The sequence below is a fragment of the Alosa alosa genome, chromosome 19 (genome assembly GCF_017589495.1).
Source record: "Alosa alosa isolate M-15738 ecotype Scorff River chromosome 19, AALO_Geno_1.1, whole genome shotgun sequence".
Lineage (NCBI taxonomy): Eukaryota > Metazoa > Chordata > Actinopteri > Clupeiformes > Clupeidae > Alosa > Alosa alosa.
Window position 1 is genome coordinate 27,971,598 of NC_063207.1, and position 25,238 is coordinate 27,996,835.

The following is a 25,238-nucleotide window of genomic DNA, read 5'->3' on the forward strand; positions in this document are numbered from 1 at the left end:
GTGTGTGTGGTAGCGTGGTAGCTGTTGTGGTTTTCTTGTCACCTGGTGTTATTTGTTTTTACTTCCAGTTCCCTGAAAAAAAAAAAATATTTCCTTCTCTGCAAACTCCAAGAGGCTTTGAGTAATTCTGTAAAAGATGTTTTCATTTCTGAAGACAACATTTCAGCCAAGCAGCATGATGCCCTGAGTAATATATTGGCTGTGGATCCTCTGGCTTGTTGTCCCACCCCAGAGCCCTTATAACAGTGATGTCACCAAGATTTATAAGGGAGCTGTTTTTTAACCTCTTTGTCCACCATTTTCTCCACCCTACCCTGGCGCAGGAAGATAGCACCAAGAGACACTTCAGGATTAAGGAGATAGCTTTATCAGGCAGGGGGGACGCAAGAAGACAGGGGTGGGGAACACAGTCATACAACATACCTCCAAATAGTTCTGAATTAGACTTTCATATTGACATTTAACAGATGGGCAATAATTTATCCATGTTATCATCCAAATATTATATGTGTATACATGTATATATATTTTTCTTGACCAAAATTGCAGGCAGAGCATCCATAAACAACTGCATGAACATCACTATGATGCCATCTCAATATTGTATTATTTAGGTTCAAAGCACGGAAGGTAAGTATCCCTCACCTTTTACAAACAGATGGATTTAATATGTGCACAATATACAGTTTTAAACAGTTTAAAAAATGTAAACATTTTCACAGAACAAGTCGATGTGATGGTGTAAAGTACAGTGTAGTGTCATCTATGCACCTGAAACAAGTCATCTCTCTTTCTCCTTCTCATCTACCCCTCATAGTGTCTGCTGTGTTAGTGTAGTCCTTCTCTTCCTAATGAGGTGGGAAAGAGCAGCAACATGGATCAGGTTGAGAAGGATGTCCCCGGAGGACATTACTAACCGTGAGGATTCTGAATGGCATCATAATTGAGAAACACACACATAACAATATGAGGGAATCCTCCTCCTGTAGGTTCCCTCAGCCCTAACACACACGTCTACATCACATGTCTTCACAGACTAGGATCAATGTGTTTATCAAGCATACTTTTACTCTTTGGCAAAAGTAGTTTATAGTGATGACACAAGTAGTAGAATACAGTTATCCAGAGTGAATGAGGTGGATATTGTTGTGTTAAGTCACTAGCCCTCAAATGGTCCTGGGCTAGTGATGCCCATATACTAATTATTAATACAGAGCAAGTTAAGCATGTACAGGAAAATATACACAGTATAAATGAGAGAATTGAACAGTGTTGTTCAATGTATAGCAGAGTGCTCTTGTAAGGTCCTCCATGCCAGTGCAGTTGCTCTGTGGCAGCATGGTCATACTCTGATGTGCGTGATGCTTCACACCCAAGCTCTCCATGCAAGAATCCAAAAGTCAAAGTCATAAGAAACCTGGATTTGAAGACATTCATCTGAGTTACGTGTGTGGACACGTACGTGCGCGTGTGTGTGATAACATGTATTGTATGGATATATTGTGACACCGTGAGATTTTGTGCCGGAACTGTGTGCAGACAAGGCTGACAAAGGCGTGCCGTTACACCCTGTGGCGTCACAGCAGGCTTGGCTCTCGACAAGTTGTTGTTGTTGTCAAGGAGAAAGGCGAGGCCTGAATGTCCGCGGGCGAATCATCATGCTCACCTTCTTCAGTGAGTAGTAGTCTGAGTCCTTCCAGGTGTACCACACTATGCCATCAGGGCCCAGCAGATTCTTGCTTTTGGCAGAGTAGCGCCCCCCCTGGTGGCCAATGAAGACATAGTCCCAGTCAATGGAATGCATATATATTTTAGAGTTGTAAAGTTGGCAACTGATTCTCCCCTTTTCTCCTTCCCCTCTTTGACCTGACACTCTGAATGTGTACATATGTCACATGTACATTGTTATTGCTAACAGACAGACATGATTGTATATGGGGCCCCAAGTCATATTTAGTGGTTAGTGGGGGAAATCTAAAAAAAAATGCTGAAATGGAATTTACAAATGTAAAGGACAGGTCTAAATCTACGTTTCTAGTACAGTATCTCTTTACATTTTCTTTAAATTTCACCTTTTTTTCAACTGACATACTGTATCTATCCCACCAGACTATTGTACAGTTCACAGTAGAAGTCAGGTGGGAAATCTGAAATTGTTCACATTATGTTTTTCCAGTCAGAAGTGAAATAACTAATAATTTACTGAGTCATGTGTTGTTTTGCGAAAATCACCAACATAATGTGCACAGCAAGACCCACTCTGGGGTTCTCACCTTGTAGTAAACTCCATTTAAGTTGGTGAAGAAGCACTGGTTGTACCACCATCCTCCGTGGGAGATCTCAGCGCAGATGTTGCCCGTGTCAGGGGTGCTGAAGCTGTGCTTGTCATGGTACCAGGCGAACGAGTCCTCTACTGTGCCACTAAAGCCAGTCACATGCAGACGATACTGGTGCTCCTCATCCTCAGTACTGCCATGGTGATGGAGGAAAAGAGAGGGGAACAGGTGGGGGAGGAGGAGAGGGAAGAGACGCCTTTAGCATCAATATGTGTGGGCTGATGGAAACGTCTTGATAAATTGGCTGAACAATAAGGTGTTTTTTGTAGACTTTTTTCTCTTTTGTAGCTTTAAGCTGAGAGACTTCTAATAAGCTGCCAACAGTTCTAGGTATAGAATACAATGATGGCTGTGGCTATCTCATTTCACATGAATGGATTGAATAAGGAGCGAGTCATTTTACCTAAAGCTCTCATAATAGGCATGCTTGTGCTTGCCGTTCCAGTCCTCCAGGTCGATGCGCAGTGAGTAGGCTCCCTGACTGGAGAGGTCGTGGATGTGGTCGTTCCCCAGCCAGAACTCAGTGTGCAGATCCCCAAAGCCGTTCTTGTACTCGTTCCACTTGCGGTTGAAGTTTACCTTCCCGTCCTGCCTCCTCTGGATCACCGTCCATCCACCACCTACCATCAGGGTAAATGGTCAAATGCAGACTCATGCACGCTGATGCTTACCACTACGTGGGGCTGTATTAAGAGCATTTAAGAGCATGGCTCATAAATTGAAGAGCAAAGAGAAGAAAAAGTTTAGTTTAGTTTAGTTTTTACATAATGTTTACATTGTTGTTTACATTTTAGTCATCCATCTACATGCAATGTATGACGTTTCCTTTATTGTAGAAATATACACATTAATACAGTTTTAGCCTCAAAGAAAACACTTAAAGTGGGAACAGGCAGAAAATGTTCATGATCAGAAAAAGGCCATAGTTCACTTCCTCACCTTCAGTCTCCATGTCACAGTAGACCTCCAGAGGTGTGCCCTCTCGTGAAGGGACAATAGTGAAGACCCCAGACCTGTGGACCCCACTGTAGTACAGCGAGGCACAGTCGATTGGGCAGTTCCGGATGTGCTGCACTTCTGGAAGGGAAAAGGATGCATTTCTTAAGGTCTTCCAGCAGCTAGTTTACATCCTGAATTTCATGTATCTGTATTCATTTGCAGTAAATATAGTATAGAGAGAAACGTTGCTATGAAATTGGGATATACTACTGCTGATTATAAAATTAGATGCTGACATGTGTTTTAAAAATGAACCAACATTTTTGACAGACAAGAAGAAAACGATCGGCCAGACACCTTTCTGCTCTCTTTGCTGATGAAGGGGATTAAAATGAACTACCCCTACATAATCTTTGTTTACCCCACCATTGTTTGTCAACAGTGTCCACTCCGATCATTTCAGCTGTCCATCAGCCTCACAACGGACCAAACTACAGTATTACAAATGAGAATTAGCCATTGCTCCCGTGTTAGGATGCGCTCTCTGTGTGGGCCTGCCAGGTAATCCACCCAGTGCTGACTCAGGACTAAGTCATGCTGTCACTACGCTTAGAGCTCTCCAGCTTAGTTAGTCTGCACGCAAAGGTTAACCATAATTTGTGATGTATTTTGCAGTACGCAGGAGATTTCCCCCCGTGGTCAATCAACAACCAAACTTATTTAACATTATGCTAATGTTATTAAACATTATCACTTTTTTTCATTATTATTTCATTATTTATTGCCTAGTAACTAATGTTGGTTTATATCTACATGGCCTGGGTCCATTCTCAGGGTGACAGAAGCTGCTGAAAGGGTTCCAGAGGTGTTCTGATGTCTGGTGACACATAGACTACGTATAGCTGATAAAGCTACGACATGTTGGACCCTCTTGTTGGTCACTTCTGCCCCAGATGTAGTTTGAGTTGTTGACGAGTGGCTGAGTGTGTCTGTGTGCTGCACTGACCTGGGTGGAGCACCTCGTGGGCATTAAGCAGCGGACTGGTGCGGACGATGTTGATCATGCAGCCGGGGTTGCGGCGCACGCGCTCCACCACCATGGACAGGTTGCGCACCTGCCGCTGCATGTCATAGATGAGAGAGCCGTGCACCTGCAGCAGCGCCGTGGCCTCCGTGTAGCTCTCCTCCAGCGTGTGGAAGCGCTGCTCCAGCGACGCGTTCCAGCCCGTACGCGCCTGGTGCTGCCAAACGGAGGAGGGCCCACAAAGTCCGAATTGAAAAAGTGACGGAGTGGCACCGCAGTGGTCAGGAGCAGTTAAAGGAATAGTTAAAGGAGTAGAACGTGGCAAAAGGCTTGTTTGTGTTCGTGCTTTGAATGCAATGACCTGGCCACATCTTAACTACATTATAATAACCCTTTAACAAGTTAACTGATTCGCAAACATAGGCAAACATCTACAAACGTTTGCAAACAGTTTCCTGCTTGCCTTGTGTTCTCAGCACCAGGGGGCTGCTAGATAATTTGGGACCTATGACAGACAGTAATTCTGGGCTTCCCGATAATATATAGTATTATTGGGAGGGCTCTCTGGGGGCGCCATGTCAGTGCTGGGCCCCCCAAGTGGCGCCCCTGCTCCGCACACAAGCAAAACAGTTTGAGGAGGTAGGGGTAGGGGACAAAGGGTGACCAATTGAATAAAATGGAATGTTTACACAAAATCATTTAAATTAAACTCCTCCTTGCCACAGAGAGAACGGCTGGGGATAGTGGTTGTTATCTGTAAAGGAAGCTTATGCTACTACCTGGTAATATAGCAGTCATTCAAATAATTTAATCGAGTCAGATAAATCATAGTTTCCCACAATATTTGCCACTGATGCATTTCCTGTGTCATAAAGTTCAAACACACTTATGCCTTCCAGTCAAGCGTCATTTCATTTAACCTTCAGGAACACTTTTGGGCTGTCTTGTGGGTGGTGACCCCGACGTGATCAAATGGCCTCCATACTGTGGTCATCATGGTAATCTAGCAGAGCAATTCCATCAGGCTCTGGAATACGCCAATCAGTTTAGCAACAGCAGTATCTTCCACATTTACATTATAACACTTGAGATTTTCCGGTGGCTCCCTAATGTCAAGCTATGGCTCAATAGCTACACAAAGTCCAGTTCTGGCTCTCACAAAGTAATACACAATTCTTATCCTGTGAGAGGAGATGAGGAATGTCAACCTGTATCTCATGGCGTCTCCTGTGGAGCTTGAAGTCTTGACAGAGGTTAAAACTGAACTCCATTACCAAATCCCAATTAGAACAAGAACACTGAGAGGAGCAATCCTTTAATCAAATAGCTCAGACCATATGCTGAGGAAGCTATTGCTTTATATTTAGCCTACCTATTACAGCACATTTGTGCATTTGTATTGTAAACAAGTGAAACAACAGGAACTGTTTTAAAGACAAAAAATACCTGAGGTAACAAGTCACAGCTTGGCTAGTGTCCCTAAGACGTATTACAGACAGGTTGAACCCTGTCAGAACAGTAGCCTGCTAGCAACTACTGTATGTAAACAAACCCAAATTGATTAGCACAGTGTAAGAGCTTGACAAAACTGAACGCTTCAGTTGTCCAGCGTGAAATATCCCAGTCCTTTGTTGTTGTGTGCATAAGCCCTGTATGAGGGTTTGTGGGCCCTTTGTAAATGTCAAGTGAGGAGGCTGTGGGTAAGGTAAGGAGCCCGTCGCCTCAGGGCCACCTGCTGTCAGGAGCACTGACTCCCGCGGCAGGGCAGCACGTGGGACAGAGCCAGGTCTCAGCACTAATCCAGTTATTGTCCAGGGGTTAAAGAGGCATTAGGGGAGAGACTGGTTAAGTGGCTGGCGGCGTGGTTGGTTGGGTGGATGCTTGGGGAGTTTCCCCCATGTATGCATGCAGCTTGGAGAGGCTGCTGGAAGAGTGATATCACCAAGGTGGCCAGTCTATGGGGTTTGCTGCTGGGGGATGTAACATTACAAAGGATGTAAAATACTGCCTTTGTTTTGTTTTTTTACCTTTTAAGTCTTTTATTAACTCTGGAGCAGGGATTGAGTTAATTGAGTTAATTTATTAATGGGTTCAAGTTAAAGATACTTTGTTTATTTTTATTTTGTCTGTTTCTCATCTCCAACTTGACTTCAGGCTCACTATCATTTGCAGTCAGGCTGGCTCTCAAGCACCTGCATTTCAGTCACCTTCATGATTCGTGGCTCTTGACCCCCATCTTACACACACACACACACACACACACACACACGTGCCCTTACCTGCATCTCAAGCACCTTGATGCGGTGCCGGTGGCTGCGTAGCTCCTCCTGCAGCTCAGATATGGTCTCCTTCAGGTCCTGCACCTGCTGCTTGCGCTCCTCGTTCTCGCGCAGCCAGTACGAGACCTCGTCTGTGCAGCGGAACATATCTGGGCAGCGCTGCTCGGCCAGCTGCGGCAGCGTGGCCATCAGGCGGCACTGGCCGTTGGGCATCACCTCGTTGCTGTACTCACCGCACTGCATGAGGCCGCTGCTCACGCGGTGCGTGCCACCACTCTCGTCCCCGTGGAAGCCCGTCAAGTTGTCCGACAGCAACAGTGACGCCACCGTCACCGTGGCCCACGGCAGCCACAGAGCGAGCCGGACCGGCGCGTGGGCCAGGGAGAGCCTCATGGTTCTGTCTGGTCCGGCAGGTCAGGTCCTGAGGTGGCCCCGGTCCAGTGAGAAAGCAACAGCCAGTTGCTTTTCACAAAAGAAAGACCCAAGGCTCTTCTGCATTCAGGTTCTGAGAGAGACATCAGTCCGTTCACATCTTTTTGTGGAAATTGTCTTTTCAGTCTGTAAACATGCTGGAGTGCCAATCCACAAGCAACATTTGGTTGATCTGTGTATTTAGAATACAAATTAGGGTAAGTAACAGTACAGAAACTTGTTGGGGAAATGTGTCAGCAATTTAGAAACAGGACAAATTTGCATAATCACCTGAAATCTGACAACTAAGCATCTCACTAACTCTTTGCAGTAAGCCATTCCAGACTGTTCAGGGACTATCTATTTGAAGAAACCACACAGGTGCCTTAGGTAACTTTAGTGAAGGATAATTTATATACATCAAGTGGACTTCCCCAATGCCTATCAAGTGATAAGTGGAGCCTTGTGGAAAGTCAGCCTCAACACATGGCTCAGATCTAAGAGCACCATCATGGCTGTGGTCAGTCATCTCAGGTTAGTCGTATTACAGTCCGAGGACTGATCGTCAGGTTGCTACCCCTCAGTCGGCAACTGCCAACTCGTGACTCGATTCTGTGGCATCAAGGTAATTGGCCATTAAGATGAGCTCAGAGTGGAGATTAAACAACTGCTGGAGAAGTCTCTCAGGATTTATCATGCCGCCTGAGAAACACAATGCACATTACAAAACAGACCGTTTGCCAGATGTTATATGTGGATTGTGGCTGTTTGTAAATATGATACAAGGAAAAAATAAATGCACTGGTAATGTGCATTTGGCAAATAATACTGTGAAACCTACTGTACTTCCCTATATGCATACTCACAGCGTAGTGACATTTCTTTGTTACAGAACTTTTGAGAATGTATCCCTTGAAACCCTCTTTGCTTTAAATACCGTTATGTTTATTTTACCACACTTTACCATGATTTATGTCTAATAAAGTAAGTTAAGGATGTACAACATCTATACATTTCTCTCATCACTATAACACCCAACCCAACCTTGGTTAATAGCTGCTGCATTGAAATATAATTACAAAGTTCTGCATTGACAAACACCTTATTATCAATACTCACACTCACAAGGTAGAAGAAAACACAGTTAAGTTACATGAATCTGAAACACACAGGCCTAGGTCCATTGCTCTGTCAGTGGAATAATACAGAGAGCCACTCACCCTTAGATGTGCACTGACGCCCACCCTCCCCAGTCACGATGCAGTGGATAGAAGAGCAACATTGCCCGTTTTTACGCACAAACAAGTCGTCCTCACAGCAATGGGCCAACGCAGTTTAACAGCACATTTCTCTTTCCCGGGAGAGAAGACCTGTGGGGCAGAGCTGAGTTTCTGTGGACTGACAAGACATCTTATCCTCATAATCCACCCTAATAGGATTCCTCAAAGGCACTGTGCTACCCGCGGCGCTGTACATAGCACACTTCTTTTCCTGCAAAACACCCATCTCAGCACAGGTCATTATCAGTGTAACATTTACACCCCTACAAGAATACCAAACATATTTATAATGACCATTAATTAACACATAAATAAACTGCCATGTTGCATAAAAAAATAACTGAATAACTTAACTTTAACTGAATTCTTGGAATGATATTTAGACATGCAGTGAAACAATAGCAGTTAGAACCCGACCTACTGATGAATTACATTCATAGCATTAACTCGCAATTTTCCTTTTGTTGTTATAACTATAAATTGTACATGGATTAAATATTCAGTCTCAGACTGTTAAAGGACAAGTCCAGCATTTTTCAACCTGGACCCTGTTGTTTGATGAAAAATAAAATTGATGCAGCATTGAGGTAGCTGCCATGCGAGAATGGTTATGGTTATGGGATTTAGCAGATGCTTTTGTCCAAAGCGACTTACAAATAAAACAATACAATAGTTAAAAATGAACAGTGAACAGTTTAAAAAAGTTGTTAAGACTACATTAAGGAGAATAGCAATAATAAACATAATAATGTCAATGCAATCAATAGCCTAATGAAAATAAACAGTGGAAATAAACAAATACTATAATATAATATACAAACCATAACTCATAAGAAATGCTTAATTAACTTGCACGCTGAACAGATATGTCTTTAGACCCCTCTTGAAAGAACAAAAACATTCCTCCAACAAGGAACCACTGAGGAAAAGTCTTGAATTTGACCTAGCGTTTGTGGCTGGTCGACACAACAGACGCTCATCAGAAGACTGCATTGGACGGTTGGGGATGTACACCTTCATCATAGAATTGAGATAGCAGGGAGCAGATCCAGTAAGTGTCTTATAGGCCAAGGTGAGATATTTAAATTTGATTCTGGCCACTGTAGGAAGCCAATGGAAAGTAACTAGAAGAGGAGTTCCATGTGTCCTCTTTGGCTGATTGAAGACCAGGCGTGCTGCAGAATTCTGAATCAGTTGTAACAATCTTACTACACAAGCATGCAGGCCAGCTAACAGTGAATTACAATAGTCAAGCTTGGAGATAACCATGGCCTGTACAAGAAGTTGTGTGGAATCTTGTGTCAGATAAGGTCTGATCTTCCTACTTTAAAGTTGTAAAGGACAAACCAACATGATTTTGCAATTGAGGCTACATGCTCAGAAAAGTTAAGTCGGTCATCAATTATGACGCCCAAGTTACATGCCGATCTAGTTGGGGTCAGTGAAGATGAATCAGGCTGGATGTTAATCTGTGGTGGAATAGCTGTTTTAGCTGAAAAAAGCTCTGTTTTTGAGAGATTAAGCTGAAGGTGCCGATCTTTCATCCAGACTGAAATATCATTAAGGCATGCAGAAATAGCATGTAGTAGCAGTGACAGTCAAATTCATGGGAGAAAGTGGTGTAAATAGAGAAAAGCAGAGGCCCTAATACTGATCCCTGAGGCACACCTGTGGTAAGGTCATGAGACTTTGATACCTGTCCCTGCCAAGCTTGACTGAAAGAACGCCCTTTAAAGGTTGTATCAGCGATAGCGGGGATACGTCACTTCTGTTGATTTTCAAACAAAACAGAGAGCTAGCTCGCTACTCCATCCCCCTCCCTCCCATGCAATTAAAACTCTCCTAAACGCGCATCTCGTTGGTTATTGGTTGAAACAGTTTATTTTGCCTTTGAGTGGGTTGCCAACCCTTGTTGGTAGCAATTGTTTTTGTGTACAGATCTCGGAGCCTAGGCTGCCTACAGTTTTTGTGATGGCCTGCTTATGGGGCAGACAGCTAGCAGATCGTTAGGAAAGATTAGATGAATGTGATCATTTATGTTTGGGCCTTTTTTGGGCCTGAAATCGCTGATACAACCTTTATGGTAGGATTCAAACCAGTCGAGAGCTTTCCCAGAAATTCCCAGTTCAGATAGTGTAGAAAAGAGATTGTCATGGTTTACAGGATCAAAGGCTGCAGATAAGTCTAGTAGAATTAATACTGATGACTGAGCAGAGGATAGCTACTCTCAATGCTTCAGTCACAGACAGAAGAGCAGTTTCAGGTGGGGGGGATTCTGTTTAGGGGCAAAAATGTCCGCAAAATATTTGTCCCTGTCAAGGCTGCCGTGGTCATGGACACCTTAAAAGGCAGTTGCCCGGGGGAGAGGGGGCTGTTGATGGGCAAAAGTCTGCACTATGTCCGCCCGCTGATTAATTGGTCGGTTGTCGCCGGGATCAATATGTCATTATAAGTGTTATGCAAGGGTTGGAACCTTATGGAAATATCCCTATGCTTGATTGTTCAACTCAGTAAATGTTACTGGAAAAATACAATAACAACAATACAAAAATTTAATTTAACAGTAAACAATTTAAAAATTTGGTAAGACTACACCAAGGAGAACAGCAATAATAAACAACAATGTCTGCGGTGGGGATAGACCAAGAATACCAAGTGAAGTTATTCATGACCAAGGTTTTTTGTTAACAGTCCGTCGGCCAGCCAAGAGTCAGGAAATCCATTTATAAGGATGTGGAAGGGGGCCTAAGGGACTACAGGTACAGGGGCTTTGCCATCCACTCTACTCTTATAAAGGGTGCAATGAGGACAGCTCTGGGTGAACGTACCCACCGAAGCGTCCATCTGTGGCCTGGATCAGGTAATCGAAATTGGCCAGTTGGGCTACCCATCTCTTTTGCACTGCTCCCATTTTAGCAATGCGAAAATGGACCAGGGGGTTGTTATCTGTCACTGTCATCTTTCCATCCCATAGATAGTTTTTAGATTTCTGAAGTGCCCACTTCATAGCTAGGAGCTCAGGCTGAAGGAACTATAATGGGAAGCGTTGCACTTGGCCAGATGGAGGCTCCAGCTGGTGTATGCAATTAAGTGCTCTGCCCCCCCTTACTGCTGAGTTATTACTACCCCGACAGCCAGCAGCTTCTGCTTTAGCTACTGAAAAGTCACAAACCCCAGAAAGGACCATACTTGCCTGACAGTTGTCGGGAGCCATTTTGTTGCTAAAGCTAAAAACTGTTTAGCTCAAAACTCCTCCGACTGATTGATTGATTTTGCTCTTAAACAAAAGTTTGAACCCTAGGTTGTGCGCAAATTGAGCATCCCTGTAAGTGCTTTGCTCAGACACATCAACAGCCAGGAACCCTCAACTTTTCTGTTTATTGCTTGCTAGCCCAGCTCCCTACCCACAATGCTACCATCGCCATCATCTTACTTAGAAGCTTAGAAGATATACAGTTCTATCATTCTGAGGAATTGTTTATTTGTGTTATTTTCATCAGGACAAAATAGTTGCTTTGTCATAGAAATCTCTCAGTGGTGACAGAACTCATTCATGCTTTTGGGGGTCGGCAGTTCATTCATGGAGCATCACTAAAAGCTTTTCCACTCACCAGGTTCCATTCAGACAAACACAACCTTCCCTTATGCTTGTCACCATGCCATGAGGCAGCTGCAAAAGCCACAAGGTCACAAAACAGTATTAATTGCTCTATAGAATAACGGCCAACAAAGTCTCTTTTTTCCTTTACATTTTTGTTTTACAGCGGGTGGGAAATCATTTGCTCTTTACCTGCCCTATCCTTGCATTGAAAAGATATCAAGATGATGAGCAGAAAGGAAGCCTGTAAGGCATAAATAATACAAATGTGCATTTAACCTTTGGAAAGCAACATGGAAATAATAGGACTCACTATATTCAGTATTTGTGCCCTCAACAATTACATAAAGAGTGAAAGAGAGTGATGCTACAGACAAGGATGTTAATTTCACTTGTCCTGCTTGTGACACTCATGACATCAAGGTTACTGGCCATTTAGATGAGCTCAGAGGGGAGATTAAACACCAGCTGGAGAAGTCTAGAAGAAACTCTAAAAAGCTAAATAAAAACATTGGTAATAACATGTGGAGTAAACAACACTACTGAAGAATGTATTTCCATGTACGGTACCTGCTTGTTATTCTTACATTGTTCAGGGTTGTAGTCAAGGGTCTTTCATGATTTGTCCATGTTTGGTCACCTCATGACAGTCAGAGTGTGTGTGTGCATGTGTGTGTGTGTCTACGTTGCACAGAATAGGGATTATAATTAAACTTTTCTTTCTTAACTTGTTTTATTAAGGAATTATTTAAGAAGAAAAGTAGTGAAATACTAGCCTGACGAGCCAGACCCACATCAAGATGTAGGGTCTGGGAACTTATCATTGGCAGTGTTAAATCCGAGGGGCGGCATAAACCGTTGTCTTTCAAATGTCCTCTGCACACAATAGGATAGGCTACAACTCACGAGTCCCATGCGTTTTCCCACCAGCAGAGCTAGTTGGCTAGCCAATTTTAAAAAAGCTTAACTCTAGTCGCGATTCAAAGACCGCTGTTCGCCAGCAGCAGCATCCATCTTCTTAATTTTCAAGTAGCAGGAAATTCAAATTCCGTTGCCGACTCTATACACAATGTGATTGGCCTGATAGAAGTTTCATTTTTCCAGCTCGCAAGCCAACTGAGGGCCAGATGTACTAACGCCTTTGCGCCCACTTCAGGCGCATTTGTTTCGCAAAGCGCGTGTAAAATCGAGGTAGCCTATGTACAAACAGGCCGCAATGATGTAAAAGCGCAAACTGCCTGTCGCGGGAGCTGAACATGGCTAATTGTGTTTTTCGTGTCATGCATATGCATTCATGGGAGGATCCAGGGGGAAGTGGGAGTTTAGCGTAAAAAGATGGGAGGGGAAGCATAAAGAGCGCTTAATTATGTATTCCGCGGTATGTACAGTAGGCCTACAAAGACTGCTCCTGAAAGCGCACGTCTATTCTGTGCCTAAATACATTACATTACATTACATTACATTACATTTGGCTGACGCTTTTTAACCAAAGCGACTAACAACATGGTAAACAGTAAGTTTTAGAACAATTCTCACAATTTTAGGACAGTTTCAAAAAAACATTAGAGTACAGTAAGAATAAGTGCGTCGGTGAGTGCTGTTTTTAGCAGTTACTTGTCAGTTTAAAACGGCTGGTGAGTGCTAGGATCAGTAAGACTTGTTGTAAGTGTTGCTATGAGAGTAGATGTAGATGTGAAATACTTCCGCCTTGTAAAAGCAGGTGTTAATCCAAATTCCAGTTCAATGAGAGAACCTTTCAAAGACAACAGAATCGCTATTTAGAGCACCAGTTTTGTAAGTATTTGTAAAGCAACCTTAAAGGAACACGCCACCCAATGTCAGTATTAATATATGTTCTTCCCTTAACTTTCACGAGTTGAGTCATACCTCTCCGGTGTCGGTACGTGCACTCAAACGCTCTGGCTTGCGGTGCGAATGTGTTAGCATGTTGCTATGCTAGCAGGCCCAGACGTAGCCATACAGAGAGGAAGATAGCATTAATCAAACACATCCACGTTTTCCCTACTTAAATACAGTTGCACAAGTAGTTGATAAAAATGTGTAAGGTTACACAACGTGAAACGTGGCGATTTTCCAAGCGAATAAACAGGAAAACTACAATGTGTGGCGCAATAGCACTTGGGAGTACTTGACCTAGGTAGTAATATTAATTAACATCTAATTATAGATCATATCACCACAGAGTTTAGAATCCATGCTTGATCGATCCCTCAGCCTCCCCCTCCCCTCTGAGCGAGAGAGAGGCACACAAATTAGAGATGCGCTGATGGGCTATTATTTCAACCATAACTGCATAGCAAAACTTATCTGCCATGCATCTGCTGGTTGTTTTAATGTATGGGTGATGCTGCGGCGCTGCTGATGTGAGGCTAGAAAGCTCTTGCCTGTTCTAGAAAGACTGATCCAATGCCGCAAATATATTAAAATGCTAAATTTTAAAATCCTATCCCCAGAATATCAGCAGCAAACTCAGTCTCTGTCTCGCAAAACAGTCTCCAAATAAAACGCACATCGGCCTGTTGCCTATTCTGCCAGCATTCAGACCTCTCAAGTCTCACGCATTGAGCGTGAGACACACGCATTTTAATGACTTCACACGATCACACGCCACACATTGCATTTCTCACTCCGAGAAATGATTAACTTGCCCGCACAGAAATTTCTAAGGGCTATATTTTACAAACGTGTCACAACTGTCTGTGCGCTCAGAGAGCTGCTGTTCAGTTACTAACCTATGGGCCAATCAGAAAATAGGATTTCTCAACCAATCAGGAAATAGTTTTGTTTTGATGTGTGTCCGCAACGTGGAGACTGCTGGTCCGCGGAGTCGTGGAGTGAAATTAGGCCCAGTGCTTCGTCTGATAATTTGCTGCGCAGTTGATCAAGATACCGTGGACCGACAAAAAAAGAAAACAAACGTTTTTGCATTCGATGTCATTAAACATGGAGCCATATAATAAAGTGGTGGTAGGAGCGTTCATTCAATGCAGGCGTCTGCGCGAGAGAAACTGAAACTAATCGATAACGTTGGTATCAAAGCTCCGCTTCAACCTGTTGAATGCTATTTAATTGTTTAACGACACTTAATAGAACAATGTTTATTTTTGGAACTTCCATAGAAACAGAGCAGAGACTGTATAATACACTGTATAGCACTTAGTATTGTTAACCTGACTCTCGTCAGATTAATTTCGTTCTGCCTAGCTCCACTCATCCATCTGGGACCAATCCATTGGAGTGTTGCTTCAGAAGACTGGGCCTAATCAAAAAATGCTTGCATATGATTGAATAAGCCACTTGTCCGTCATCTTATTGACGTGCTACTTCAACCACTCACATCGAAGCCAACCCGTGACGCTGAGAACAGTCTCACAGTCGCTTCTACGCTATGTCACATCCAGTGTTCCTTTAAAAAGTAGTGTTTGCTCGTTACTAGTTACTTACTCAAAAAAGTAACCCGTTACTTTACTTAGTTACCCTCTTTGGAAAGTAACTTTTTACGTTACTCGTTACTTTTACGTTATTTTATGTTGCTCGACTTTGGGCAGAACCCAATATCTGTTCCTAAATGTGTAGGCCTACATAAAGTTCTACTATGGAGGACATAACAGGTATTTCTTTTGTGCTATTTATTATAAAAAAAAAATGCCACAAACAGAGCACTTGACAAGAAAACACAGGGCTTATACTAGCCTGGCGGGCCATCCTATATCATTGAAATGTATAGTCTGGCATCGAACCATTCACCTCGCTTAATCCAAGGGGCGGGCAGAGAATTGTCTTTCAAACTGCCTAGGCATGCAATAGGCCAGCGCTACGACCATATCCGTATCGGGTCGGCAAAACGGCAAATACATCCTTCTTCGAAAGGAATGACTTCAGTGCATTGTGTTGCTCAACTTTCAAAGAAAAGCACAAATCCAACTTCTCCAAAGTTGACGCCAACGCCAATTCAAACAACCGCTCTTCGTTTGCCATAGCCACCTTCCTTGTTGTTCACCGTCGCAGGACTTTCGTTATCCTGTTAAGCCCGCTTTAAGACTCTCTAACAAAATAGAGCGCTGTGATTGAATAACATCCACGGTGTTAGCCAATAGAAATCCCTATGGTTTGAGACTAGACGTACAGGCTGAGCAAATTAATTTGCCGCCGCTAGGGTGCGTCTAGATTTCTAGGCTAGGCTTATACTTCAACACCATGTTACGTAGTGGACAGTCAGGGAAACTACACACTGATATGAGAAGGCTGTGGAAGCGTCAGCTGATTAGTGGGCGTTGATGCACCAAGGTTTGAAAATGGGAAACAGGTGACTGATTGAAGTGATGAGCGTTTCCCATGATGTGAGTTTCTGTGTCTGCAACGCAGCGTGCCCATGACCTCTCAAATCTTTTAGGATTTTCGTTTGGACATTTTCCTTTTGTGGACTACTGTCGTCGTAAGACAGAACTTTGACTTGAAGGACCTGGAGCTTGGGCTGGCCACTCGCTGGGAGTAAGGATTGGGTTATTCGGCGGATGGTAAGCTACGCTCCTGGCCTTCTCATTAGTCGCACCCACAGTTCATCCACACTGACCTAGTTTTCAACTTTACATTTACACATACACTGCAGGGCAAGTTTAACGTTACAATCCAGGTCCTAGCTAGCAGGTAGTTACTTTAGAATCCCTAGACAACGTAGCAGGTAAGTGAGCTAGCTTTGTAACCTTTTTGTTTGTTTTGGTTTGTCAGAGATGGCGTCTTTGCAGTTTTCGTGTCTTTGTCAGGGTGGACTTGGCGTGTTTGTAACAACCACCACTAAAGCCCTATGAAACAATATCAAATAACATAGCCTCGATTCATCTTGGGCATATAGGTGAGCACAAAATATATGAGGGCTTATTTTATAGCCTTATACTCTTTCATTAAACAGGCGCTCCTCCGAAATTTGGTGCAAAGCTAGTGCAAATCGTATCAATAGTCTGGCAGTTGAGTTAACGGCAGTGGACAAAATCAGGGCACAGTGTAGGCTACAACTAACACTCACATTCCTCCCCTTAGTTTCAACGAGTTCGAAGTAATGTCCATCCCTCAGAAGTTAGCGTTGGCTGCGTCTTGCTTCATTGCCACCAACCTGTCACGTACCATGTGGAACTATGATTGCACTTCCTCTGTCATGTAGGCTGCCATTTGGAGCTCGTGCCTATTGCGCAAGTGCGCAGCTGAGAAAACAGTGTCGCTGTCAAACCTGTCCCTGGGAAAAGTAACTTTGCGCCGATATGAAAAAGGAACTACGTTACTTTACCAAATTTTCAGTAGTAGCGCGTTACACTACTTTTTACTCGAAAAAGTAGTTACGTTACTGTAACGCGTTACACACAACACTGGTCACATTTATGAAACTCCCGCCCTGCGTCCTGATTGGCTGTACCATAAAATCGGGTGCAGAAATCACTCTCAATGGAAGAGGTCCCAGATGGATGTGAGTGAAGCTAGGCGGAGCTAAGCGGAACGAAATTCATCTGGCGAGAGTCAGGTATTGTATTGTCAAATTTGAATATAACGTGGCCAAAAGCTATTGTAGCCTTCTTTCTATCTGTTAAAGATCAACAGATCAGTGATTTACGCCTATCTGCTCGCCAAAAAAGCTGGTTTTGTGTTTCCTGAATCCTTACATTCAGGCATTCAAATTAAACTTCATTAAAAAACATGTATTTTTTTTCTCCATTTCCTACCAATGTATGATGGTTGCATGAGGGAAAAATCCCAAAACAATAGCACCCATATAATTGTTGCTGTTTTGAGAAGTATTTCTTTTCTTATGCAAGCATCATACAACCATGCAAAAGCAATGAAATTAATTATATCTTACATTAGTAAAGCAGTCCTCTGATGTGCATGTCACAAAACATTTAAGTGAAAGTGCATGTATAACAATATAGGCATAATAATGATTGTGATAATGATAATTACAATTTGATTTGGAGGGAGTGGGGTTGTGTACGTGTAGATGAGCCCTATGACCCCAAAGTCTGCCATGACTGGGCCTCAGGTGTCAGGGTTGCAGTATGGAGAGCTGGACCGAGGCGCAGGGCAAGTCGAGAACGAGGCACACTTAAACTTGAAACCAGGAATCTTTAATGCAACTGCACACTACAATCACGAAACAACATCAATGACCGACAGGGGACTGAGGGAGACAGAGGGTTTAAATACACAGGGGTTAAACAAGGCTAACAAGGCACAAGTGGACTAGAAACAAGAGACAGGTGAACACAGGGCTGGAAATTATATTTAAACTAGCAGACTAATAATGAGGAACAGGTGAGGGGCACACAGGGAACTGAGACATGGCAAGACAAACACAGAACACAGGATCGTTACATCCGTGGGGTGTACTACGAGTCTCGATTAGTGGGTTAGCGAGGTATGTTGCACTCAAAGCCAGGCTATGCTGTGACACGAAAGTGGATCTGTTTTAGTGTCGCTATATCACCATGGGATGCTGTCAACCAAACCTGGTCGGGAGGAGGTTATGTGCAAAGTTATAGCTCAAATCGTGTAATCTACCGTACACTGACCAATCAATTGTCTTAAAAACTAAGTTATCTCACGTGTAGGATTCTGTCATATATCTTACAGGTGGAACTCCGCCTCTACTAACATTTTGGATCTCGAATCCGCTTTAACAGTGCTGTGCGTGCAAATATCCCACTATGGACGTGCATACCATACAACAACTGATGACAATTGATTTATTTGATGTTTGATATTTGATGACACAAAAAAAGACCGCAGTGTAGATTAAGCTATCGCTCATGAATGCGGAAGTAATTGTTTTTAAATAGAGGCGGTCTTGTGCGTCTCCACGTTTCCACGACAATAACGCCATCCCAACACCGAACGCCAAGACAGATCTGAGCTGAAAGCCTAGTTTGACAAATATATCACATAACTGCTATCGTAGTATCACTTAACGTATACCCCTGAGTCAAGGCTTTGTCAAGCCTTGCTATGTCTACATAGCCTAGATACTGTATGTCTAACGTGCTTCGTAGTATACCCCACGGTCAAAGAAGTTTGAGAAAGGCTGGTCTACATAACCTGCATCAGATTTAGGTTTGCAGTGATGCGCCTGAAGGCACGGGTTGAGGACCCAGTCAGTTACGTCACAATATGGACATTTGTTTAAATTCATACCTACGTAATCACCATGACCAAAATTGTACTTTTTTTTTTTACTTTGAATCTTGGAAAAAAAATATATTGACCTACCTACCGACCCATTTTTTTTATTTTTTTGGCTGTTACTGCAAACAAGAATATTTTTAAGGATGGCCTCATGACTGTGAAAATGGCTGACATTGAACAACAGTGCTTTAAATGGGAGCCCCCAGTATCAGTCATCAAGGCATCAAAATCTGCCACAAACACTTACAACACACAACATCACTCATAAACACACACACACACACACACACACGGACAGAACCACCACTGTTCAAGAGACCATTTTGGGGCTAAATGTGCTTTTTCTCATTTGGTTGTTTTCTGTTTGTATAGAGCAGAATGAGCCACTGCTGTTCAAAGGGCCCATTTGGGTGAAATTATTATTATAATTTATGTTATTATTATTTATTATTATTTACTATAGGGTTCTAGAATAAATAAAATAGTGTGTTTGAAATAATGGAATTTGTGCTCTCTCATGAAGCTGGGTTGATGGGACATGGGGAGGGCAGGGGGGAGGGGGCGTGGCGCCACGAGTAGTTCAAGCAGACGTAGGACTTTCATGTACTTCGATCAGGGGGGGGGGGCGTGGCACTGTGCCAATGCCACGCCCCCTCTTCCCTGAGAAACAAAGTCTCCTTGCAAACTTCAAAACTTGAGAGCCCTGTGCCAGCTTGTGCCAATATATCGTCCAAAATGCATTCTCCACATTTTTAGCTACATTTTCATGTACCACATCAGCGTTTTTGTTCAGTGAATCTTTTGTAAATTGCTTTACAATAGCATCGGGCCCTTGTCAGCAACCTTCGGCTTGCCTCTTGCCACTATTCACTCCTTCGTCTTCAACATTCCCTTCTCAATATTTTTGGCCTCAATGTGTCCAGTTACATAGTCTGTCTGTTCTTAGTCTTGGATTTTGTGAAGTAAATGTCTAAATATCACCTGCTTGCTGCAGCTTCCTTTTAAAACAGCATCTTTTTCTCTCTCTCTCTCGAGCATTTAATCTGCTGCCGGCTTGTCTCTCCACATCGTCCAAAATGCTTGATTGCATTGCATTCTCCACATTTTTAGCTACATTTTCATGTACCACATCAGCATTTTTGTTCAGTGAATCTTTTGTAAATTGCTTTACAATTACCGTCGGGCCTATAGGCCTATTGCCTGGCTTGCCTCAGCTTCAGTCACGTCCTTTTACAATTTTATCATTGTAATAAAAAACGCAATTTGGCACATAATTTCAACATGCTGCTGGCCTACTAATTAATGCCTATTGTACTTTATTTTTTGCAAAAAGAAAGAAATCCTTGATAAAAAATAACAAGTCATTCACATTATAGGCTACTTTATGCACTGTCATGTCAGGGTGACAAGCCTGTTCTGAAGACTACCATTCATTTTGACTGCATGGGAAGAGAGCGCGTCTTTTTCAGACAGACAGCGCAATTCATTTTATACCAGCAGGCCGATCAGACAAACTATGGCGCCGTTGGGATTGCTCCCGCAATATTCTGTCCCACTCCCGCATTAATGTGTCATTTTTAGTCCCACTCCCGCCCGCATCTGTAACATGATGTCCCGCTCCCGCCCGCTAAAGCCCGCATGCAGGAGGGATAGCCTATTCAGCTTTTCTTTCTGTCTCACGAAAGGAGCACACACACCTGAGAAAGACTCCAGATGTCAGTTTCTTGGTTCTGAATGTAGGCTAACAACTGAAGTAGGCCTAGTCTGGTGCCCTCTTCCTCTGTCATGCTTTCGATTTCGAGTTTTGACAATGAGCAGCAGGAACAAACTGAACCCACGTAAACGACAATAAAGGCAATAGGCCCGCTATCCGTCAGTTATGCTTAAACCACTTTTTTTAATGCTGCCTAACAGAACATCCAGCTGAACTATAGTTATGAACAGTACTTTAATAATTTCCATATTTAATTTTACGCACATATTTAATTTGCGGGAGTGCAGTGAATCATCGGTTTGTCCCGCACCCGCGAACGCACCTCTCTCATCCCGCCCGCTCCCGCAAAGAGCTTTCAAAAGTTGTCCCGCGCCGCACTCTTTTGCATGTCTACTGCGGGAGTGCAGACCTCTACTTGGGTCTGACAGCGTTCGCAATCTGCGGTTTGTCCATGACGCTGACGTTCGCGCTGCCTCCCCTCGTTCAGTCGTGTTAGGGCTTTCGTTTAAAACAGGGGTGTCAAACTCATTTTCATAGAGGGCCACATCATTGAATTTATAGGTTACTGAGGGCCACATAATCGGCGAACATGTGCATGGTGCAATCATGAAATCTGTATTGCAGTATGGCTTATTCAAAATTGGTGTGAAATACACAGTAACAGCCTAAACAAACTATGCAAGCCATTTCGAAATCCTGTTTTATTTAAACTACTCAATGCAATCTCAAATCCTCACCAGAAAGACCAACAGTCAATATATTCATCCAAATCCTAGTTTCGTTTGTTTTATGGCCTACTGGGTGGTCGTGGAAGAGATCGTTAAAACATTATTTGTCTTGTAAGCGGAACCAAAGTTTCACAGGCACTGTTGTGGTAGTACAAAGGACCTACAACCTCGTGCTTTCATTGGATAGCCGCCTCACGTTCAACGGATTCATTTGCATAAAGCTGGGCATCGGCCAGCTTTTTGACGCGCGACATTATAAACGTGTCTCTCTGAAGCCCTGTTCTAGAATCTTTGCTCTGAAGGCTGCGTTGCTAGGCAACATCAAATAAATGAAATGAGCGTCTTTTCAAGGTATTAAAAGTGTACGTGTGATTACGAATGGATGTGTGTGGTTTGCAATTAGAATAAACAACAAATAACATTTCCAATAATTTATGCAGCGCTGCCTTCCCGGAATGCTTTGCGGGCACGTTAAAGTCGCTTGACGTCACCCATAGGACTAGAGTGGAAAGTGGATCGGTACCGTGACGTTGTATACTGTTAAGTACATGCCTAAATTGTGGTCCATTTGTGGAAAAACACTTAAGATACGTTAAAACAAACTGAATATGAGCTGGTAACTGACATTTTAAACAAAACGCCCACACATGACTGAACGAAGGGAGGCAGCGCGACCCCATGCGTATGACGTGTCGTGCAAGTGGATCGGTACCGTCCCTTATTAGACATTCTCTGGTACCGTGAGTTGACTACCCTGGCTGCAAATTACATTTGCTGCCACTAGGGTGCGTCTAGATAGTGAAATACAAGAAAAGAGAAATACTGAAGGAAAAGTCAAAAAAGTGTAGTTTTGCTCCACTCAACTTGGTAAACTTTAGATCACACAGACACTTACTTAGCAGTGATAATATTCTACAAAAAGTGGAGAGAAGTTGAAGCATCTAGGTAGACTTTGCTTCTAGATGTATCCGTCATAATAATTCTGTAAGAATATCTGAATAATCTCCTCCACCATTACCAAACCCTTAGGAAGTGGAATTAACACCTTTAATTGTTCTGTGCCAGAACAGACAACATCTATGACTACCTTTAGTTTGGATTTTAATCTTTTGCTGTTGAACCCATGTAAGGGGAGCCTTGTGCCCCTTATGTCCAACGGTGAAAATGGTCATCCTGACTTGATATCTACTTGCTAATCTCTTCTGATGTCATTTGACCTTTAAAAACATTCATTGCCACAAACAGGGCTCTGATTATTTTTCCTTTATGGTTATTTTTTTCCCCGGAACTGCTTGTGACTCGGGTGGGCTAAGTGGAGTGGAAAGAAGGTGGACAATCTACTGTCCTTGAGAGGTTGGCTCTCTTGTGCGCTATAAAAGGGCTCTTATGGTGTTCAGGCATCAGGGAGTGCAAGAGTACGGAGTGGCGCGCCTACAAACACACAGACACGCACACAGCCAAACAAGCAGATTCGTTCACAGACCAAGAGTCTGTAGGGGAAGAGAAGACAAGGAGAAACTTCTCAGAGAAGAGGCAGCACACTCTCTTACTGTGCAACAGGTGAGTCACATTATTATATCCATTTTATGTGCAGTCAGACTATTAAATAACCCAATTTAGAGTCATTTCTCTTACTTACTTAATGGGAAAGCTGTATAATTTGTTTCATTTAAAATCTTGAAACTTCCATCTTGAATTATCATACTGAGAAAGGTTTTTTATGCAGGATGGAACAATGTTCTTATTGAGATATGAACTCAAAACTTTTCAAATTAACCTTTTTCCTTGTGAACTCGAGAATATATTAACATGGACTGTCTAAATCAATTATTTTTTCTCATTTTATGAAAATGTGCATATGTGTGCTCATTGTAGGTGTGTTGGCTACAAATAGTTGTTCCATTTTATCTCTTTTGTCATACAGATAATTTGAAAGTCATTCATGAATAACAATATATTGTATTGAATTGAATAACAATAAATTGAATTGAATAGCATTGTCATCATACTCACCAGCAACCTATAACATGCTGATCTCTGTCCCTTGCAGATATGTTGAAAGAACTAAAGACGCTGTGTCCTGTATGGCCCTTGGCTGTGGCGGTGCTGTGCATACTCACTATGGAAGTCAGCAGTCAATGCTGGGAGAGCTCCCACTGCCAAGACCTTAGCACAGAGGAGAACATGTTGGTTAGTACTCTTAAGAGAGGAGGTTGGGCTGGGATACTTTTAAACTCTTACAGTAAAATGTAGTGTGTATGTATTTGTATCTATTGATAGTTAGTCATAATGGTCAAAGCCCTGAGGGGAATATCCTGATCCTGAACATATTTCTGTAAGAGAGAAGTGTGTATTGATTAAGGCCATCAGGATTCATTCCATTATCAAAACAAAAACTCTCTACTCTTGGAATGAAATGGAATTGTATATATTTTTGTTGTGTACAATGTGGACATTTTAAATGAATTAATTATTTCTGTATTTACTGTTGTGTTAAACTAGGACATCTTAATCTAATGCCTTGTGATTACTGTGCCCACTGATAGGAGTGCATTCAGCTGTGTAGGTCAGACCTCACAGCTGAGACCCCAGTGTACCCTGGCGAGGGCCACCTCCAACCACCAGAGCCTGAGGAGACTGACGCAGACTCCTTGCCCACCCTCAACCTTGCTGCCGCGGGCTCCCCCGAGGAGTCATCCCCCGAGGTGAAGCAGGCCTTCCCCAGGCAGGAGGAAAAGCGTTCCTACTCCATGGGTCACTTCCGCTGGGGCAAGCCGGTGGGCCGCAAGCGCCGGCCCATCAAGGTATACCCCAACGGCGTGGAAGAGGAGTCGGCCGAGGTGTTGCCGGGGGAGATGCGGCGCTCGGCGGCGGCGGTCAACGACGTGGACTACGGAGCGGTGGGTGGCGAGGCGGAGGAGAAGGCAGCGCTGGCCGGGCTGCTCCAGCAGAAGAAAGACGGCTCGTACAAGATGAACCACTTCAGGTGGAGCGGGCCACCGGCCAGCAAGCGCTACGGCGGCTTCATGAAGTCGTGGGACGAGAGGAGCCAGAAGCCCCTCCTCACGCTCTTTAAGAACGTCATCAACAAGGATGGACAACAGAAGAAAAGTCAGTAAGCGGGGTTGTGGGGGAGGAGAGTGGGTTGGTGGAGAGAAGGAGCGACAGAGGAGAGGAGATGGATGAGAGGAGAAAAAGTGAAGGAAAGAGAAGGTGAGGAAAGGAAAAAAGGATCCATGACACTGACCTGTGAGATTTTGCCCGTGCTTTTTGTTTCCCTCCGTAAAGAGGAGACATACTTGCTTATTCCTCCCCCTAATGATCCTAGCACACAGTAAGTAGATTGATTTGTAATATTATTGGGGCTATCAAAAGGCTTTGTTGACCACAAGCACTTTGTTTTACAAGTTACTCCATGATTAACACTGCTATCAAGAAATAAATTCTGAATATTGTACATATGCTTTTGTGAGTATTAATGAGAAGATGGGTGAATCATCTAATTTGTTGATGTACTATACTGTAAACTAATTACATGTGATACATAAAAATATTTTATTGCAAGCACTTTAAGGTATGCTTATTTATTTCCATGATGATTCATTTTATCATGTTAAGAATTGAACTGGTAAATAGTTCCTTTAATCTTTCATGCGAGACTAAAATAATCACAAAGATTACAATCAAGATACATATATAAATAAATACAACAAGTAAAAGACCCCACCACACACACACACA

General features: G+C 43.1%; 2 protein-coding genes across 3 annotated transcripts; one reads left to right on the forward strand and one right to left on the reverse strand.

The window, feature by feature from the left end:
- Positions 1-384: 384 nt before the first annotated feature.
- On the reverse strand, positions 385-23,759 carry LOC125284577 (angiopoietin-related protein 7). 2 transcript variants are annotated; one of them, XM_048228570.1, is made up of 8 exons: positions 23,511-23,759; positions 8,210-8,359; positions 6,579-7,182; positions 4,282-4,516; positions 3,276-3,413; positions 2,740-2,956; positions 2,274-2,469; positions 385-1,762 (listed from the first exon to the last, which is right to left on the reverse strand). In XM_048228570.1, the coding sequence occupies exons 3-8, from the start codon at positions 6,969-6,971 to the stop codon at positions 1,616-1,618; spliced, it is 1,326 nt and encodes a 441-aa protein (XP_048084527.1). In that variant the 5' UTR covers positions 6,972-7,182; positions 8,210-8,359; positions 23,511-23,759; the 3' UTR covers positions 385-1,615. The 2 variants fall into 2 exon arrangements, with proteins under 2 accessions (XP_048084527.1, XP_048084528.1); XM_048228571.1 differs by lacking the exon at positions 23,511-23,759 and having other exon boundaries at positions 8,210-8,376.
- Positions 22,876-25,064, forward strand: pomca (proopiomelanocortin a). The gene is made up of 3 exons (XM_048228572.1): positions 22,876-23,057; positions 23,548-23,687; positions 24,044-25,064. The coding sequence occupies exons 2-3, from the start codon at positions 23,550-23,552 to the stop codon at positions 24,614-24,616; spliced, it is 711 nt and encodes a 236-aa protein (XP_048084529.1). The 5' UTR covers positions 22,876-23,057; positions 23,548-23,549; the 3' UTR covers positions 24,617-25,064.
- The last annotated feature ends 174 nt before the right edge of the window (positions 25,065-25,238 follow it).